Source organism: Prinia subflava, chromosome 10, assembly GCF_021018805.1.
Source record: "Prinia subflava isolate CZ2003 ecotype Zambia chromosome 10, Cam_Psub_1.2, whole genome shotgun sequence".
NCBI classification, from domain to species: Eukaryota; Metazoa; Chordata; class Aves; order Passeriformes; family Cisticolidae; genus Prinia; species Prinia subflava.
Genome location: NC_086256.1, coordinates 16,970,900 through 16,991,610, shown reverse-complemented (window position 1 = coordinate 16,991,610; position 20,711 = coordinate 16,970,900). Strand labels below are relative to the sequence as shown.

The following is a 20,711-nucleotide window of genomic DNA, read 5'->3' as shown; positions in this document are numbered from 1 at the left end:
AGTATCGGTCTTTTCCAGCTGCCTTCCATTCATTCATCTACTCACATCATCATCTTTCTTTTTATTTCTTAATGGAGAGAAATAGTCAAGGGGAAAAATTCTAAATAATTCTACCAAAAGTCTGAGTATTTAAAGGAATTGAAGTTACCTAGGTTTAATGTGCAATTGTTTTTTCCATTACGTATACCACAGAGTTTTATCCTCAGTGACTTTGATTTTGGCTGTATTTTACAAATTCTTTTGCTGATCATTATTAGAATTTCTGCTACTTGAACAAGTTGGTTAAGTTTTGAAGGTAAAAACTACAACTATCGAAGTTAGGGGTTCCCTGTCACCAAATTCGGGATGGATCAGAAATTCTGTCTATCTCCTTAGAGTTCTAACACTCTTTTCTGCTGATTCTTTCATCAGGCAAACTCCACTTTTGAGGAACTTGAACGCCTCCAGCTGTTGACCAAAGCATGGGAGGAAATAGGACCTCAGTTGTGGTACTTCTTTCAAAACAGCCTGCAAATGAATATGATCCGTGTATGTTATAACTTATCAAAGATCCTCAGTAAGAGCAGCCTTTCACCATCTTTTATTTTTTTAATTGGAGAAGGCAGTTAATTTGAAAGGTTTGGCCAGAAGCACAGCCTTTGCAGCAAGGAAGCTGAGGTCTTTCAGGCTGTTGGCTGCTGGGCTTGGTCTGAAGGCAAGGCATAGACACATTACAGCATTCCTGTGGCAAAACCTCAGATCTAGGCAGTCAAGAATCTGGCTAATGACTTCTTAATAAAGGCAGCAAGTGCTGCTTCCCTGCCTCCCCAAAATGTCTTTCAAGAACAGACAACTTGGTTTCCTTGGATTCTGTATAGGCAAAGAAAGCAGTAAGACCATATATTTTCTGGGCCAAACAGAAATTTATTCTGGGAAATTGCTTATTTCTGCATCATTTAGATTTGACTTTGATCAACTGCAATTACTATCTGTAGCTGAAGTTTATAAAGCTGTTCATACTAGAAAAAACATTTGATTTCCTCATTTTTCTATATTCTGTCAGACATTTATTACATTTATTGTCTTACTTACAAGGAACAAATGCAATAAATAGTCAAGGAAAAATTTCTTTTCATCTATTCTTCACACATCCAGTTATGCAATTACCCATTTGTAAAACTGATTCCTTAGCATACCCTTTTGTCCTTGTTCATGTGTTGAAAGAGTTATGGAAATGGAAATCTTCCTAGCTAAACAGGGCATGGAAAGAAATCATTATGGCAAAGCTGTGTGATATGTTTCTTCAGGACTCCCTGAAGCACCCTTCAGTGAGGGAGTTCCTGAACAGCCAGATGGGTGCGGAAGGCTTCACCACAGAACACATCATCAACTTCCTCCACAACGGATCCTCAAGGAGCCGGGAGAGGGGAATGGTGGACTTCGACTGGCGGAACATCTTCAGTGCTGTAGACCAAGTTCTGCGCTTGCTCAGTCAGTATTTGGAGGTAAAGTTAGCCCTGCCCCTTCAGGGAATGGTTGTAGAGAATATCTTAAAACCAGTTAGGCAGTACTGGGGTCTGTGGTAACAGACAAGAAAGTTAAAATTGTAAAATCTTTGTTTGTTTCAAGTTGAATCTCATTATTAAAAGCATGTATTTAGAATAATACAGTGGCACAAGTACATGAATACTTATTAAAATAAGTTCAATTTGATGATCTTCAAATGTTTTATTCAAAATGTTGGTTGAATGTCTGAACACATTTCAGTGCTGAGAGGCAGAAAGTGAATGCAAAACCTCAAAGAAATGTTTTTTTGTAAGTATTAATAACAAACAAACCACTAATATCCGTGAGGTCAGGAGCAGAGAAACTAACAGTTCTTTGGTAAGACCCCCTGCAGGTTTGTCAGCACCTGATCCAAATTCCATTGAAAACAATGAGGGATTTTCCACTTGTTCTGTGGTCACCTCTGACAGGATGTCTGTCTCTTTCCTGCAATCTGTACCCCTCTTCTCTAGCAAGTTGTTTTCAGTGGTGCCTTCTGAGGATTTTTGGGAGAAAATTGGTACTATTTATAGGCAACAAGACTAAGCCTAACTCCTAATTTCAATCCAGTTCAATCTAGAAGACCATTTGTCCCCTGCAAGAAGGCAGGAACTGAAAGTTTAGCTGCCTTCCTACAGCTAGTACAAGAAGGAACAATAAGGCTTTGCACAAAGCTCTGCTGATTCATTTAATGATCTTTTTCTATCATGTTAGCAGAATTATTTCTTGTCAAACTGAGTGAAATATATTGAGTGCAGCAGGTCAGTGCTGGAACATCAATAATATCAAAACAGTTACTGTACCCAGTAATAGATCTTTGTGTCCTAATGTTCTTTGTAACGAGCTTACTCTTTAAAGTCTGCTGTTTATACCGAGTTGTAAGTACTTGAGAATGTTTTCCCACTGTGCCAGACACAATGGCAACAAATTCCCTTTGGGGAATAGCCTGCTCCTTACCATCATAGTATGCAATAAGGACAGGTGTGTTGCCTTGCCTTACCTGTCTTTGGTGACTCCAAGTCTCTGCTGCAAACTGTGATGCAGCTGAGAATCCCACAGATGATGCAGTGGCTGCTCCTCCTCACCACCCCAACAATTTCCCGTTCTTCCCTTTGATTACCTTAGGCTCCAGAACAGCTAAACTGTTGGTGAGAGCTACACCGTTGGTGAGAGATACACAGTCACCTCTTTATGTTTATTATTCTCTGGTTTTGTCTTCCAAACCATTTGTTAGTATTTTGGTTTTGGTTTTCCTATTTTCACTGAACTATTTAAAATTGTTAAATAATTACTGGGAGGAGATTTGAAATAAATTTCCCCAAGTAGTTGATAAATTTTTATGTAGTGCAGTTTATGAAGACAGAAACTGAGTTCAAATTTACTGAGGGAAAAAAAAAGCCTAAGTAGAGCATACAGCCTTTGTTTTGACTGCAATTCATGTTCAGAGAAGTAAATTCTAGCTTTCGGTTCATAGATTACAATATACAATGTCTTTTCACTTTCAAACTGCGTGAATTATTGCAACACTCCTGTCTTGGCCTGTGTTCTAAAGCTTTGGTTTCACTCTACTCATGGAGAAGATCTATGGGCATTTGTGTTTTCTGTTTTGAACACTTGCAGCTTCCTTTACTGGACCCCTGGATAGGAGCCTATGCTGCTCCTCAGCCCAATCCAGGCACTGTCTGTTCTGCAGTGAAAATCTAGACAAATTCAGTTGCTGTCAGTACTTTGAGTTTTGTTCTCACAGATTCCCCTGGAGAACTGTCTGAGTTCTTCTGCAGCTGAAATAAGTATCTTGAAAATAATTCCTCCTGGTAAAGAAACAGCAAATAATCCTCCAGACCCTCCAAAGACTCAGTTCCAGGAGGAGTTTGTTATGCACACACTGCCACTTTTGCAAGAACTAAACTGAATTCCTAAACTCAGCTAACACCATGTGAGATAAATGTATACCAAAAAAATTAATGCAACATGAGCCTTCAGTCTGATTTTATTTCTCTTCTGGCATACAAAGTTTTCTGCTTTATTTTGCTTTCTGATATGAAAATCTACATATTTTAGTCTTCTGAAGCAAAAGGGAAAATGAACACCTACAAACACCAGGAAGAATAAAAATAGTGTTATCAATTTAAGCCATGTTCTGCTGTGAGTTAAAAAATACATTTTCATGTAGATCCCATTAAGCTGTGATAGTACAAGTTCTAAAGGAAACAGCATGATTTCCCACAGGGAAAGGTTAAGTAAAGAAGTCTTTAAGATTAAATAACGAGTTACCAGTATGAGCTCTTTGATGTGGAGTAATTTTTAGTTATTGGCTTGCAAGAAATGATTGAGAAGATAAGATCAAACAAGTTAGCCTGTTGGAATTTTATGAAGCAAAGGAATTCAGTAAGTGTCTTTCCAGTCCATTAGGGGTTAAATACTTCTACTTTCTGTTAATATTTTGCCAATTCTGAAGGGCAGAAGCTAAACATAAACAAAGATAAATCTGTAATTTTACAGACAACTAATGCTAGAGTTTATAGCATTCACAATCTTTGTTTTACAATGCCTGCTAAGTAGGACTTAAATTGAGGAACCTAAAGAACTTAGGTTTTGATGAATTTTTGTCTTGTATATGCATTGATAAGAATACAGCTTGTAGTAATGACAGAGACTAAGAAGACTTTTTAAAATTGAGATAGCCAATAAAAATGACATTAACTTAAGTCAGCAGGTAAATCGTGTGTCAGAATTCAGCAGGGGTGAAATATGACCAGTTAGATAAATTAATGACTTGTCTGGTGTTACATAGGAATAAATGTCGAAATACTTAAGAGACATTAAAATTTAAATGTATGCTCTGACTTTTCCCAGTGCTTCACTTGACAAAGTGCTTTTCATCTGAAGTCCACAGCCAATGTCCTTTTCTTACAGATCAGTCATCCTTTAGCTCTCTAGTATTCACTCAGGCACTTCCTAGGCTGAAGGAGGGAGGAGAGAGTCAACTTTTAATAGTTTTTATCATGAAGCTGAAAATAACAACAGATTCAGTTGGACCTACTTTTCTTTTCTGTTTTCAACAACTGATGTTTGCTTTAGTGTATACCTCTTATTTTATTCCCATGCAATTCTTCTCTTTGTAATTATTTGTAGTGTTTGACCTTGGATAAATTTGAAGGTTATCTTGATGAAACTCAACTGACTCGTCAAGCCCTTTATCTGCTGGAGGAAAACAAATTATGGGCTGCTGTGGTTTTTCCAGACTTAAAACCTACAACCAGCAATCTTCCACCACACGTGACATACAAGATCCGAATGGACATAGATGCAGTGGAGAAAACAAACAAAATCAAAGACAGGTACTTATCTGATAGCTACTCCTCAGTTCTTGCCTGCCATAACATAAATATGAGAGACGTAAGGGTGTTAGAACCTGTGTTGGATACATACATGAAATCCAACCGTACTTGTTAATAGTTACTCTGTAGTGCAGCATAGAATCCATCTCCAGTTACCAGGTGCTAACATGAATGATATCATTCTTGTGACAAGCCAAGCAGTGGGTGGGTGCAGGAATACAAGGCAAAGGGATGATGGTTCTCAAAATCTGTTCAGTAACCTGCTTCAGTTTTTAGATGGCCCCACCTGAAGGAAAGACAGACAAGGAAGTCTTACATGGATTGTGACTCAGCTTTCCTCCATCTGGGCAGCAGAACTTCTCTGCTGTTCCTCTTCAAGTCGCCACCAAATAGACCCACTTAAAGGCATAGAATTTCTCTGGATTGTCTACAGAAGAATATAATGGTATCTGGTAGTTGCAATCCAGTTGTTCCAGTTTAATCTCCAAGGATACCATATTCCAAATACAGTTATTTCTATTCTAGAATAGTTAGTTGTCAACACGACCAATTTATGTACATTTTTGGCCAAAATTGCTATTCCAAATCAGTGCAGAGAAAATGAAAGGAAAAAAAAAAAGAGCTTTCCACTCTCTTAAGCAATGTGGTCTGATAGACCAATGTTTAGAAAAGACAACTCCAGGCAGTGCCCCTACAATTTCAATTGCAAAGATTATTTTATTTATTTATTTATTTATTTATTTATTTGCCCCATAACCCTTCCCTAAAGTCACTGCTTACCCAAATGTTTTCCATATGAATTTTCTTTTGAGGTACTGGGATCCTGGTCCAAGAGCTGATCCTGTGGATGATTTACGTTATATCTGGGGAGGCTTTGCATATCTCCAGGACATGATTGAGCATGGGATTATAAAAACCCAGACCAGCACTGAAGTGCCATTGGGAATTTATCTGCAGCAAATGCCATATCCGTGTTTTGTGGATGATGTGTGAGTAAAAGCGGTTTGTCTGAATTTCTATTGAATACTTGGATTGCTGGATGGTTTAAGATTCTCAGGCACCAGAATTAACCTTAAGTTATGAATGTCCTAAGGTATAAATGCAGGAGTGATAACTGAGACACAACTGAATTAATTTGGCTTTTTCCTTATTGTGTTGTACCCCAGACTCCACAAGCCACCTCTGCCAAGATTCCATCCCTAATCCCAGTCCTGGCCTCTGTTGCATCCAGTGTCCAGGCCTAAAATGAACTCAATACACTAGCCCCTTAAAAGCAGCAGGTTTTTTCCAATTTTCTTCCCTGTTCATGTGTGCCAGCTCCAATGCTGCAGTCTGTGATATTCCAGCTGTCCTGGTATATTTTTCACTCAAAAAAAAAAAGACATTAGAGAAATCTTTTCATAGCTCTGTCAGTGTGCTCTGTGCAGGCAAATGCTCCTGCTTCTGATAAAAGCAAATTGCAGACAGATAGATTGACCTGTCATTCCCATCAGTCATTACGTGCTGGTCTAACAAAACATCACCCTGGCAAGCCTGCTGTCTATTTCTTCCCCACTGAGAATGCTGCAGAGGCAGAAACCCCATCTGTGCAAAAGTGCTCTGAAGCCTGCAGTAGCCACATCCAGTTCAGGGCTGATGTCCAGACTCAGTGATGGCCTCTGCAGAGACCCTGCTGAAGTGAGGCAAGTGCACCCTCATGGTAACCTGTGGGCCTAGCACTGCTTATACATCTGGTTATCCTGGTTGTACATCAACAGGCAAAACTCAGTGTGCCCCAGGCCATATCACAAAAGCATGGGTTTATTTCTCCAGACCAGATTGCTTTTCAGGAATTTTTGGTGAAAACCTGAAGGTTTCACCTTTGTTTTGACACTGACGTAGCTCTGATAGCATGTGGCAAAAATGTCATTCTATAGGGCTCCAATTTAGGAAGCTGAAGACTTTTTGCTCCTTGTTTTTAGCAACTATGAGCTTTTGGTCTTTTAACAATCAACATTGAATTTCACAAACCCCATAATACGTAGGAGTGTTAATTAGTAGTATTAAACACCTCACATAAGGGTGAACAAGTACCCTGGGAGCCTGAATAATAAAACCATCCACATCAATCCTAACTAGGGAGAGGAAGATGTATTCCCTCATCTTCTTCACAAGATAACTCCCCTGGCACAGCAAGGCCATCAGTGCCAGGGAGACATTTTTTATGTGAATGTGTTCCCAGACTCAGCAAAATAAAGAGATAAACAGTGCAGCTGACAAACTGTGTCCTGCACAGGACCTTCCTTAGTAACTCCTGTAACTGGAGCGTGCTTTACAGAAAACTGCCTCTGGCAGGGCCTGCACTGGGTACCAAGGGCTGTGGTGGGTTGACCTTGACAGGGTGCCAGGTGCCCACCAAGCCTCTCTATCACCCTCTTCCTCAGAGAGAAGGGAGAAGAAATTAAGATGGAAAACAACTTGTAGGTCAAGATAAGGCTCCTTACTAAAGCTAAAACAAAAAACAACCCAAAGATTTATTCACTATTTCCCATCCAGCAGTGTCTAGCTGCTTCCTGGGAAACAGGGATTCAGCATATCAATTGCTTTGGAAAACAAATATTGTAAATATCAAATACCCCCACTTTCTTCTCCTTTTTCTTAGATTTTATATCTGAGCAAACACAACATGGAATATCCCTTTGGTCTGCTTGGGTCAGCTGTACTGGTTGTGTCCCCTCCCAATATTGTGCCCACCCCCTGCCTAGTGGTGAAGTGAGAATGTTGGAGAGATGGCTCTGCCAGCACTGCTCAGCAGTAGGCAAAACACTGGTGTATTATCAACACCTTTCTAGCTGTCCATGCAAAGCCCAGCACTATGGGGGCTGCTGTGAGGAAAATTAACTCTGTCTCAGCCAGATCCAATATCCTGACTCATGGTTTGTATGAATTTCAGCAGCCTTGCTGGCAGCATGTGATGCTTTTAATGATTAATTTGTTTATTCTCTTGTCAGTGAGTCTTGGGAGCAGAAAGACAATGACATTCCCAAAATGTTAACATTAACATATGACTTAAAATATTGTTTGTAGATCACAGTAAAAGCAGGATGGAAATCCACTGTGAAGAGACATGTATTTTCATGAGGCACCAAATATTTTGTAGCCTTCAATAACCCTTAGAACCTCTTTGTAAAATAGAAATAACATTCGTCTGTCTCATGGGAATGCAGAAACCATTACTTTATGAATATTTAGAATGCTTGTGCGGTTTACTAGTGACATGCTATTGATGTTTGTTCCGAGAATTTACAGTTCCCTATTTAATTAATGCACTCTTCCCCACTCCTTTTTAATTTTTCTTTTCGTCTAATATTTCTCTGTTTTACCTGAATTTAATTTATTCCTGCTTGCTTTGGTAGCTTTATGATCACCTTAAACCGCGCCTTTCCCATCTTCATGGTGCTAGCCTGGATATACTCAGTGTCCATGACAGTGAAGAGCATAGTGCTGGAGAAGGAAATGCGCCTGAAAGAGGCCATGAAGAACAGGGGCATAACCAACGGCGTCATTTGGTGCACTTGGTTCCTAGACAGCTTTTCCATGATGGCTGTGAGCACGTTCCTCCTCACAGCTCTGATTATGGTAAGGATTGCTGCTCTCAAACTCACTCCTGTGTTTGCACTCCTGATATCAGTTTGCTGTTGAGAAAGAATAGCATCCATTGATAGGGAGACGTGAATGGTGGGGGCCTGTTCTGATCGCAGCACGTAGCAGGCACATTCTTCCAAGCACACCTCGTGACAATGTCAGCACTTGGCAGAGACAGAACAATAAAGTCACTAGTAAAGATTTATTGTGAGATCCCTCAGAAAATACATCAGGCTGGTTACTCTGAGTATTGTATTTTCTGTAGGCAGATGCAGATCTCCCAATAAATAATAACTATTACTTTAAATCAAAGAGATAGTAATTTGCAGAATTTTAATCTTGTCATTCACTATATGTGATTAATTTTTAATATCCAGTGCTTGTCTGCTTAGAAACTGTGCAAATATTTCAATGGAAAAAGAGACTGCAAGAACAGAACTTTCAGGAAAATGTAAAAAAAAAAATCCACCTTTTGCTCTAGTGATTCAGAATTCCTGTATTTTTTATAGCTTTTCAGGATTGTTCAGTTGTTGTCTCTGAGGACTGTCTATTGTCTCCACTACCTGAGATCCAAGCTCTATATTGAGAGCTTACTGCTGTATTTTATCATATAAATGTGTAGCATTTTGATTAGGAAGAATGCCCTTGCATCTTTTCTGATGTGGGGAACTGGTATTGGTAAATAAATACATAGTTAAGTTCAAGCTGCTCTGTCTTACCAGCATGTCCTGATGAGTTATTGTAGTTCCTGGTATTTCCATTGCAGCTTGGGTGGATAGATAAATCTCACTTTATTTGTCACAGTGCTTTAATTAAAAATCAGGAGGTAATTAATATCAGCGAGAAATGTGCTTGTACCTGTAGTTCACTTTCTTTCCCTTATTTCACTATGCCAGTGTGATGCACCTTTGTAAATACATTCTTTTGAGACATTGCATCCCTATTGATAAAGAAATCAGTCTCTAAGGCCCAGTGGGATGTTGCAACAATGCTGAGACCTATTTATAGCCTTAAAGACCTGTTTGAGCATTATATAAATTGACCCAATAAATAGGTCTCAACATTGGGTTTAAGGACTACATAGATAATTGGCAGCAGTCCCTGCTCTTCTTGAGAGGGAACATTTAATCCACAAAAGCTCTAATGAAGAAAAGTCAATAAAAGTTCAACCAGTGGGTCAGTTTATACACAAAGATCTCTGAGAAACTGCACTTGGGTTCCTCAGATGTGGTGTGCTTCTGTTGGAGTAACATCCAGGTGCAGAAGCTTTATCATTTGTGGTTTATTGTCTGTGGTTTTATTGTGGGTTTTTTCTAAGATGTGTTTTTTAACACTTCCTCACATTGTCTTTTCTGCACATTAAGCAAGTGGATTGAGGGGATGGTGCAAAGAGATAAATGAGTTTATTGTAATATTTCAAATAGTTTTATTTAAAGTGTATGAGTTTCTGAGGAGGTAGATCTTGCTTGGAAGTATTTACTTACAGAGACAGAATGTTTGTTTTCAATCACTTATGATTTTTCTTCATTCTGTTGTACTAACCTGAAGTCACAATCTAAGAGCAGGGACAAAATTAGATGAAGGATTTGTTATTGTAGTGACCTCAGTTGTTGAAATCAGTACCTGGGAGAGTTATAAGTCATATTAGATAAGAAAGACTGGCTTATTACTCTTTACCTGTTACATGTGAATAGCAATTCCAACCTTTCCTGCTAGCAGAAAACAGCAATACTTGTAAATTTTTCTGTTTTCGTTTTTCTTACAGCATGGGCAAGTGCTACATTATAGCAATCCACTTCTCTTCTTTCTGTTCCTACTGACGTTCACCACAGCTACCATAATGCAGTGTTTCTTGTTCAGCACCTTCTTCTCCAAAGCAAATCTGGCAGCTGCCTGCAGTGGAGTGCTCTACTTCACCCTGTACCTGCCCCACATCGTCTGCTTTGTCTGGCAAGACCGTCTGACTGTTCATCTGAAGATCCTGGCAGTAAGCCTTGCCCTGGTTCTATGGCAACTCTGCTCCCTTCTCACTGCACATATGTGAATCACAAAGTATTGCACACCCCTTCCTCTTGGCTTTTTTGACTCCTAGAGGGAGACCTCCAAATCGCTCTTAAATAATTAAGGATTTCAAGTGTGGAAGCCTTTAGCAGGCCTAGAGAGATATCTTCATAGCTTTTAGAAAATTCAATAAAATTTATTTTATGTTTTGAATCCCAGGAAATTAGCATACTAAAACGTTTAAAATGTTTTTAATATTTCCTTATAAATGAAAACAAATCTAACTTCTTGTCTGTTTAATGAATATGAAGGCAGTTCACAAAACAGGGACAGTTATCTTTCTCATGTGCTATAACCTAGTTAACACCCTATGTCTAAGGGTGGGAAGACCTCAGGTTCCCATTCCTTCTTTACCTGAACCATAGACTTAGGAATTGACAAAGCTCTGAGAAATACCTTTCATCTAGCAAGTTGTAGACATTCTCCATGCAGGACTTCCTTGTTGGTTCTCTTCCATTTTAGGTAAGAAACTTAACAAGTCAGAGGAGCTGGAAACTTCTTGCTGTTTTTTGAGATGGAACTGTGATCTTACAAAATTATTCACATTGATTTTATGTTGCTCAATGAGTCAGGAAGGGAAGCAGGTGTTTAAGTCCAGTCTCCCCATTTTTACCAGGCATTCTAACAGCATAGGTAAAAGAACTGTCTTCTCTTCTTGTGCTAGGAAATGCAAGGAAAAAGAAAACAAAACACTTTCAAAGCTGTAACTAAGTGTATAAAGTTATAATCTAAGTATAAACTACTCGTTTATTAGTTTGTTGTGTAAGAATCAGCGAGCAGACATGACAGAGGAAGCAGCTGTGGTTTTCCATATCCTGATCATCTGGTGTACTTTCTGTCACATTACTCAGAGTGGCCTTGCCTCATGCACTCAGGAAATACTTCATTTCACCTAGGTAGTCAAAGGTGTACGCTGCAAACTTCTAGATGCACCTATAGTATTTTCCAAACAGACATTAATAAGAAAAAAAAAAACAATCTGTGAGGGTTACCTAGTAGTTAAAGAAAGTACAGGCAAGGTTGAATTCAGCCTCTTATAGCTAAATACTGCTTAGAATCACAGAAAATTAAACACTACAGGCCAATATAAAAATGAAACAACATTTTCTCATGTCATTTGTTAGGCAAGTTTTAAAGTTCAGTCCCTAAAAGTCAGGGGATTATTTGGTTTGTTTTAGGTTTTTGTTTTGTTGTGGTGATGGTGGGTTTTTGCTTGCTTATTTGTTTTTGTATTTTTTTACAAAATATCCCTCTGTCAGAGCTGAATGTCATTTTTCCTTTATCCCAGAGTTTGCTTTCTCAAGTAGCCTTTGGATTTGGTACAGAATACTTGTCACGCTATGAAGAGCAAGGTCTTGGCCTACAGTGGGGTAACATCAGGACCAGTCCCTTGGAAGGAGATGAATATAGTTTTCTTTTGTCCATTAACATGATGCTTTTTGATGCTTTTCTCTATGGAATACTTTCTTGGTACCTCGATAATGTTTTTCCAGGTACGTCAGTTTCTTAGTCATACAAAGTAATGGTTGTTGCTGTAAACTGTGTTAGTCTAATCAGTCTCTGTGTATTTCACTGGCAGAAACAGGGTGTTGGACCTTGTAAATTATGAATCTTATCCAGTTTAGCACCACTGGTTTATTAAGGACTTCCACTTTTCTCTCTTTCTTTTTTCTCTCTCCTGTTTTATTCCTGAAAAGAATAAAAATCTTCCTCCTGAAGAAGGAAGAAAGAGTAAAAAGGAGGACGTGATTTCTAGTCCTGTTTTATAATTTAAATAGAAAACAAATCTACAGAAACATCATCTGTTAAAATCCAATTTGTGTACATACTTTTCTTTTGAAAAGTTTCAACTATTTCTAGAGAGTTTTCTTTAAATTTTTTAAAATATAGATTTAACGCTTCTAATTCACATATATACTTTGCCACATTATGCAAACTGTTTCTTAAAGAATGGTACTGTTTCCTAAGACACATGCTGTGTCATTGGCAGTTTGAAAGTTCCTGTGTGGATTTATTTTATTTCATAGTGGAAATCATTATTCTAGTACGAAATCACAAAAGGATTTTCTTTGTTATCAATTACAAAATTCTGGAACTTTCTGTGTGAAAAAATGATTTGTCCTTCGAACTTAAATGGTTATCTTGCTTCATATTGAATATTGTTACAATATAATAACTGCCAACTCTTATGCTGTACAAGCAAGTGACCTTTCTTTTCATTAATTTATTACTCCTGCATGTGAACTGCAGTTCCAGAAGGTATTCTTGGAAGATGGCTTTTTCTTTTTATTTTTATTTTCCTTTTCCTTTTTCCTTTTTTCCTTTTCCTTTTCCACAACTCTGTTTAAAGAAGAGTGGACAATCAATTATTTGCATGAACATAGCAGGAATCAAACAAGAGAATTTTTTTCATTCATAGATACAATTTTTTTTTCTGTCAACACTTTACACAAAAGTAGCATCTTTCAGGGTTTCTAGTTAGTAGCTTCACTTCCTCCCAACATTTTCTCTGTCTTGTCTTTCTGCTGCTCTGTTTCTGTAGAATTTCTCATAGCATTTCTCTGTCACACACATGCAGCCCTGCCAAATCCCTGCTGTACTATTTGCAGTTACTACAGGAATTCCCTGAATAATTCTTTGAACCCTATGGCTCTAGTCCTGCTCAAGTCTGCTCTGAAACCAACCACCCATTGGCACTTTGGCTATTTGAGTTTCTGCTCCATAACAAATATCACGTGGGTTTTGCATTCATCCAGAATGAGAAATGTTGTTTTAGCCACAGTTTCGGAGGGGAATAATGCAGTCCATAACAAGGCAAACTGTTTGTGAATGCAGACAGAGCATTTCTGTGCATGAATAGGAGTACAAGTGGTTGGCTGAAGCACAGGTAGTTTGTGTTAATTCAGAAGGAAGCAGTCACTTTCAGAAGCAGTGGTTTTCAGTTAATAAAGCCGACCATCTTTCAATGAGTATCACAGACCCCCCTTGCCTATTTTGAATAAGTAGCACAAGGCCAATAACATCTGGGTTCACAAAGATGCCAGTTTTAAACATAGAAGCTCAAATTCCTGCAATATGATCCAGGAAGGCAGCGTTGACTTCCAGTAAGTCTGATCTGACCTGCCAAGAACTGGTAATGTTATTGTGCTGTCTCTTACCCAAACAGAATTAACCTGTAACTAAAAAAGCCCATTTTTGTTTAAGAGGAGGATTATACTGTTGTCACTTTTGCTGAAAGGCTGTATACTGAAATAACAGAGTGTCTTTTCAATTTACAATTACCAATTGTAAATTCCACCCAGGGTAATAAGTGTAAATTCCAAAAAGCCAGTCATGTCAACCCTCAAGTGTTAAGTGGGTATTAGAAGAAAGTCCCTGAGTGAGGCTAGGATCCCATCTTCAGCAGTGAGCTGCTGCCTGGTTGGTAAGGATTCAGGGAATAGTTTCATCCTGCAATTAAACCACTTCCTACTTAAGACAAGGTAAGGTAAGGCAAAGCACATCACATTTTCTGAATATTTTGCTGCTGTCCAAAAGAAAACAATCTGTGAACAAAATGTGTTCTGTCAGGTACTTGGTACATGGTTTGATTTTCTGATATGCAACACTAGGACTGCAAGTGTTTATAATTAGACTTTGTTTAGATTAATTTGTACCTACTGCAGAATGGGATTATGAAGTGCACTTTACCTACTTATTTTTGTTTTAGGGGACTATGGGTTACCACAGCCTTGGTATTTCCCTGTGCTGGAATCCTATTGGTTTGGCTCCAGAAGCCCGGAAACTGAGAAAACAGCAACTGCTGATGGTGAGTTTCTTTAAAACTTTGTTTTTTAGAAATAACTTCACTGATCTGCTTAAAGGTAACTGCATAATATATCCATTATCTAGGCTGCTGCAAAGGTGAGAGACTGCCAGACACTGGGAGTGTTGGCAAGTGCCTTCGAACTTGGAGTGGCTTAGTCCTTAGAGATGAGTCACTGTTCCATCTGAGAGCCTTTAAAGCCTGGCTTAACAAGCAGCATCAAATCCCCACTCTGTAACTGCCACCTTTTGAGACGTCCAAGGAGTTCTTATTGCTCAGCACAACATCCGTGAAATGTTAATCTTACACTGAGGTTTCCTACTTTTCTAAACCTGATTCTTTTCTATCTAGTTTGGCACTGATTTAAGTCCATTTACTTTCTGTTTCTAAGCAAGATCATCATCTATGCCACCCTTGTACCAACTTGAATAAGCTCAGTAAAGAGCCAGCAAGTTGATTAGGAGCTGGAGTGTGCGGAATAGAGAGCTGGGTCTGCTCAGCCTGAAGAGAGAAAGCTCAAAAGAGCTACTCTTCTCAGATGGGTCTAGTGGAAGGGTGAGAAGCAATGGATATAAGCTGGAAAACAGGAATTCAGATTCAATATAAGAAAAAAAGTATTATGAAGGTAGTTAGAACACTGGAACAGGTTGTTCAGAAAGATTGTGAAATCTCCAGCTTTGGAGATAGTTGCTGTGATCTGAATTGGCCCTATTTTTTAATGATTAAACTGGAAGTCTTTGGAAGTAATTATTGATGTAAATTATTCTATTATTATCTCAAGTAGCCCGATTGTGCTGATCATTATTTCATCCTCTCTTCTACAAAGCATTGCCCTGGGTTTTCTCAAGCAGGGACAGTCAGAAAAGTCATCTCTGATTGGTAGGAGACTGTGATTCTTACCTGTTGGAAGAACTTAGACTCTTCAGTGACTCAGCATACTCGAACAACTGTGGAACTTTCCACAAATCTTTTCTTCAAGGATAATACTGAGCATTTTGTTAATTTATCAGGACTGGTTCATGTACTGAGAGGAAAACTGGTTAAGAAATGTCAGATCGTATAAATTCATGTCTGAAAATGAAGCTAAACTGGTAAATGATCTTGGTACTTTTAAAATTTGCTTCTCTTGGTACACTCTTGTATCCCCCCATTTTGACATTTTAGGTGATGCAGTGAACTTGTTCATGTTGCTATTTGTGCATCAGGTAATTTTTTACAGTTTTGTGGGCTAAAATTCCTTATAGCAGAAAGGAATGGTGAAGTTTCAGAACAAAAATAAGTCCTAGGCCATCTGATAAATGACAATTGTGCTAGTTTAACTCTAGACTGCCAGCTTGAATTTGTGTTATGTAAACAGTCTGTTCAGGGGCTCCTGCTTCTTCCTGCTTCAAGCCTGACCCAATGTGACTGTTTTCCTTTATGGTGGCAATGTCTAAGACAAAATGGAGAGTCAGAAATGCTTGCTTAGAGATTAATACCAACTCAATCATTTTGGCCTGGTGCTCTTAATCTAAGTAGCAGTTTAGCAATTTGTTTTTCATTTAACCTTTAAATTTTCTTTTAATTTTTCTCCCTCCATGTACGTGGAAATGTTTGTATGGTCTTTCTCCTCATGTGATGAGAACTTTGTCTAGAGCTGCATGGATAAAATGTAAAGCGTGTACCTAATACTAGTCAGGATCTTACTCTGAGTCTACAATTTGAAAATTGTCAGTCATTTTCCTTAAATATCTGACCTTGACACCATGAAGCAGATTTTAAGCTAGATGGTTTTGAGTGCTGTATTCCTAACCTGAGTAAAACACTTATGGTTAATGCCCTTGAAAAGCTCAGTGCTTAGGACTATTTTCTTTTCCTCAAAATACCTCTAGAGAAAAGAGGATATTAAATTTTTGTTCATTAAATCCTGATTACTTTTGATTTACATAGAAAAAAGTCCAGAATCAGAAGATTGTGTGGATCAGAAGACCATGGAAAGGGAAAAAAATGAAAGCAACACAAATAAATCTGAAGAACCTGAAAAAACAGAAGAAAAGAGTGACAGCCAGGGGAAGAAGGATGGTAAAAACAAACAATGTAAACACAAACGAGAAAAAGAACTCGGCGAGCAGGGGAAGCCTAAGACAGATGTCCAGGACAAAGATGAAATTAATAGTAAGGAAAGAGAGCAACCTGAGTACTTCTGAGATACTATACTCATTGTACCTCATAACAAACTAGGCACAGGAGTGATTGGAGCCAAGCTGCAAGAGCCAGTAGGAGCCCAGTAGGTGATAGCATGTAACTGCCAGAGCTAAGCACAGGAGAGACATAGACTCTTAATTATTCCTCTACATTCATCACCCCTTAGAATGTTTTAGCCATTCCTCTACATTCATCACCCCTTAGAATGTTTTAGCCACTACACATAAGAGCTGCCTTGCAGAAGAGCTCCTTTGCTTGTTTTTTTATCATGCGAATGCAGGCTGAAAGCTTTGGCAAGTTAGTTTTCATGCTGAGGGAAGCCTCACAGACACATACATTGACTTTTTAAAATTGAATTAAACTTCAATAAAAATAGGCTGAGAGGAATGTTCTTTCCTCTTAGTCCCACCCCTCCTGGTTTTTTCCTATCTTTAGTGTGTTTTGCATCAGTAGGAAAAGGCTAGTTGCAAAGGGATGTATCTGAAGTGCTCTATGTGTCTATCTGCAGCCTTTTCTGATGCTGACATTAGCCACCAGCTAAGAATTCCTGAATGACCTGTCTTGTTTTCAAGCCCCAATGTCTTTTTTTGTGGTGAGCCAGAGGAGTTTTCTGTATGAGAAGCTCAGAGGAATGCGTGTGGATTCTGTAGTACAACTGCTACAGGCAGCTCTGAGCCCTTTTTGACTCTCTTGAAAGGCAAGAGATAAAAGTGGGGCCATCAGAGCTCCTCACTAGGCACTGAAAACATGCATTCAGGGTGAATGGAAACAGGACAGGACTTCAAAGGAAAAAGACAGGCAGAGGTTAAAGGTTATTTCAGCCAATCTTCTCCTGGTACTGCCTTATCTTTTTGGTGCTTTACTCCTTAGTTCCCAGGTTCCAGCTGCTCCATGGCCACAAAGGACGAGCTTTCTGCCTGTCACTGCACAAAAAAAGCCTGTCTTCCCTTCAGCCACCCAGGAACTGGGGGGCATGAGGTGAAGCCAAAGGAGACCTAGTACAGTTCAATGACAGTGAGGATATAGGATGAAAATGGAGAAATATGAATCACAAAAAAGGGAGCTTGACCTCCACCAGTGTCCTTCAGGTGATGCAAAGGAGATACTGGGGGAGATCATCAGAGAATTTGCCTGAGCGCTTGTTAGTGAGTGTTGCAGACAAATATGATCTAAGCCTGTGATACATATAAAACCAAGGAAGATGCCTCAATTGCCAATATATGCCTAGCTATCTAGCCAGACTCCGTGTGAACTTCTGTGAATATAGAGATGTTTGTATTTGTCCCAGCAAGAGAAATGGAAACATAGATTCCTTTCACAAGTCGAAAGAAAAGTTATTCATAAACATAATTTTATCTAGAATAGTGCTACACATTCTATATTGATTATTGCAGCTGTTCTGTAATATACACAGCTCCCTCATGTACCACAAATTTGGAACCTTTTCCTGAGTGCTGTTGGTGACAATAATGATAGTCACACAAGCCACTGATGGATGTGGGGCTGGTTTTGCCCAGATCGAATTGGCTGCTCTCCACACAGGCCTGCTGGGTACTGAACAATTTAAGTAAACTACAATTGCAAAATAAGCAAAGCCTCCTACAAAGCCTAAAGCATTCTGTGTAAACAGAAGTGGACAAGGTCTTTAGTTTCAGTTTCTCAACTCCCATAATTCACATTGCCCAAGGGCTTAATTTACTTCAAAGGAAGTTTGTTTTGTCTAGAGAAGCTGGTGCAATAAAATGTCCTGATGGTGCTATTTGCAATAATGCATTTTTAATCCTGAGAGAAGCTATCTCATGTAGTGCTCATGTTAGGTCCTATCTAAATCTTGACCTGGTCTCAGCAATGGGGTAAATTTCACCTACCAGGATTAAAGGCAAATTTTTTTGTTGTGTTTTGTTTGTGTTTGGGGAAAGTTTTTTAAGCATCATGGTCAAAGAATGCACAGCTGGGCAGATTATTTGAATGGCAGATTTTAGCCCAGCTAGAAAGGCAACCTGCTGCTTGTTTAATATAATCTTTCAATCTATCTAAGTATTTCCAGAAAACAATTCCAAATAATCTTCCTGCTACACAGTGAGAACGAAAGCATGTTCAGCTTCCCCTGGTCCAATGAGTTACCTCTCCACAGACCATCACAATTCTCAGCTCTGCTTCTCCTGTCATAGATATGAGGGTGAATCTAATGTCATAGATATGAGGGTGAATCTAAATTATTGCACTGTAATTAGCAATCTGGCCTTATTTTTGTACTGGTGTGACTTGGAGAATCTGTCCCTGGCACATGATGCTGTGTTACACTGGGTAGTACTAAAGCTTCTGCACTTACTGATGTGTTTTCATCAGAACTAGGATTAAAACAGGTGCTTTTATTCTCTTTTCATTTTTGATTTCTTGCCTTTCAAGTAAATACCTTCTTTGAGCCCGAGCCAACAGGATTGATTCCAGGAGTTTGCATTCAGAACCTGGTGAAGATTTTTGCGAACATGCCCAAACCAGCAGTAGATGGGATAAATATTACCTTTTATGAGGGTCAGATCACAGCCTTCCTTGGTCACAATGGAGCAGGAAAGACAACTACCATGTAAGTCTCTTCTCTTACAAGAAGCAAATCCAGGGCAGTGCTCTGTTGCTGGAGCTGTCCTTTCTTTTCACTCTTCCCTTGTCTCTCTACCACCCCTGAGGATGGCTTGAGACACAGCATTAGGCCTTTTCCAGACAAGGAAATGCTGCCCCTAGGCATAAAGAAGATATTCTGGATTAGCTAAAGCCCTGGGAGGGAAGTAATGCATGAACAAACAAGTGAAAGTCCAGAGAGGAGGAAGCAATTCTCTCCCCTAGAATTCATTTCCCATGGCTAAACTACCATAGATGAAGAAAGAGAGGGATCTTCTTCATGAAAGAAGATGAAAATTTGCAAGCCACTACATTCCACATGTTCTTGCTTTCTCTAACCGGCTCTAGGTCAGTCACATCTATCAGTCTGTGCAAAGGAGTATAAAATACAGGCCCTCTTTAAATAAAATGGCTACACATGTGCAAGTTCTGTGTCCAGATTAAAATGTTCCTCTAGTCCTAGAAACCTAGCATCTCAGGAAGCTGGACTTTAAGGATGTTTAATTTTCTTCATATAAAAGAATTTCTATATTGGCAAAATAAGATTCATTGGTAAACAAAACCTTTGATAAATCTGTGACGAGTTCACTAAATGTTGAAAGAATTGAATGTATTTCATTATGACTTTTCTCAGCAGAATACTTTTTCAATTAAAACATTTTTATTTCAAAGGCAATTTAAATTGCCTTTTAATTTTCTAAGTTGTTTCACAAGGAATATGTTCAACCCCAAATAAAAGCATCCTATTCTGCTGAAATGTTTTGTAAATTTGAGAGGGTTTATTCTTCTGATAAGAACAAAAATTTTTATTACTTTGAACTTTTTTAAACTGAAAAATCTGCTAATCCCCCAAATCTATTAACAGATGCCACCCATTTGCAACATAACATTTGGTCTTCTACTTTACAGAAGGTAAAGATTTAGGGCATGAGTCAGCATGGCCACAGACCACAAACCATTATTCATTTTTCATCCTAATGAGGTTCATTTTAGATTTTATATGTAGGGCTGATATAACATGCCGAACTAAATCAGTTTCTTAATGCAAGCCAGAACCATATAGACAGTTGTATGATAAATGATGTTAGCAGATCCATCAGGTTCTGTGTAGCAGATCAAGAGTACTTACATACATGCTTTTCTCTGGAGTTGTTTCATCCAGGCCTATAGAAAGAAGTCATCATGCTCCATCTAGTGGAATCATGTAATGTAGCTTCCAGCACAGAGATAGGAGAGGAGGAAGTTCCTCATTTTGTTTTCCCAGGTCGATACTGACAGGCCTCTTCCCACCCACGTCTGGAACTGTGCTGGTTGGCGGCCTGGACATCCAGACTCACATGGACTCCATTCGGCACAGACTGGGGATGTGCCCTCAGCACAACATCCTGTTCAATCAGTGAGTATCACTCCCAACTGGCTTCCAGAAGAAGCATCCCAGTCTCCCTGCATGAGAATCCCCAAAGGCTGTGTTGTTTTTCTTACTGTGCTGGCAGCAGATGTATTTCAGAGGAACTTCATCTCTTAACATCACATCCTGCAGGAGAAATCTCCTG

At 38.9% G+C, this 20,711-nt stretch overlaps 1 protein-coding gene across 1 annotated transcript in view; it reads left to right on the top strand.

Annotated features, from left to right (window-relative positions):
* The window catches only part of ABCA4 (ATP binding cassette subfamily A member 4), a 67,851-nt gene that overhangs the window by 21,566 nt on the left and 25,574 nt on the right, over positions 1 to 20,711 (top strand). The window contains exons 11-21 of the mRNA XM_063407533.1: positions 412 to 528; positions 1,287 to 1,484; positions 4,660 to 4,865; positions 5,678 to 5,854; positions 8,261 to 8,483; positions 10,255 to 10,476; positions 11,839 to 12,043; positions 14,260 to 14,358; positions 16,285 to 16,509; positions 18,949 to 19,126; positions 20,423 to 20,554. Coding sequence (XP_063263603.1) covers positions 412 to 528; positions 1,287 to 1,484; positions 4,660 to 4,865; positions 5,678 to 5,854; positions 8,261 to 8,483; positions 10,255 to 10,476; positions 11,839 to 12,043; positions 14,260 to 14,358; positions 16,285 to 16,509; positions 18,949 to 19,126; positions 20,423 to 20,554 — 1,982 coding nt within the window. The remainder of the gene's footprint in view (positions 1 to 411; positions 529 to 1,286; positions 1,485 to 4,659; positions 4,866 to 5,677; positions 5,855 to 8,260; positions 8,484 to 10,254; positions 10,477 to 11,838; positions 12,044 to 14,259; positions 14,359 to 16,284; positions 16,510 to 18,948; positions 19,127 to 20,422; positions 20,555 to 20,711) is intronic.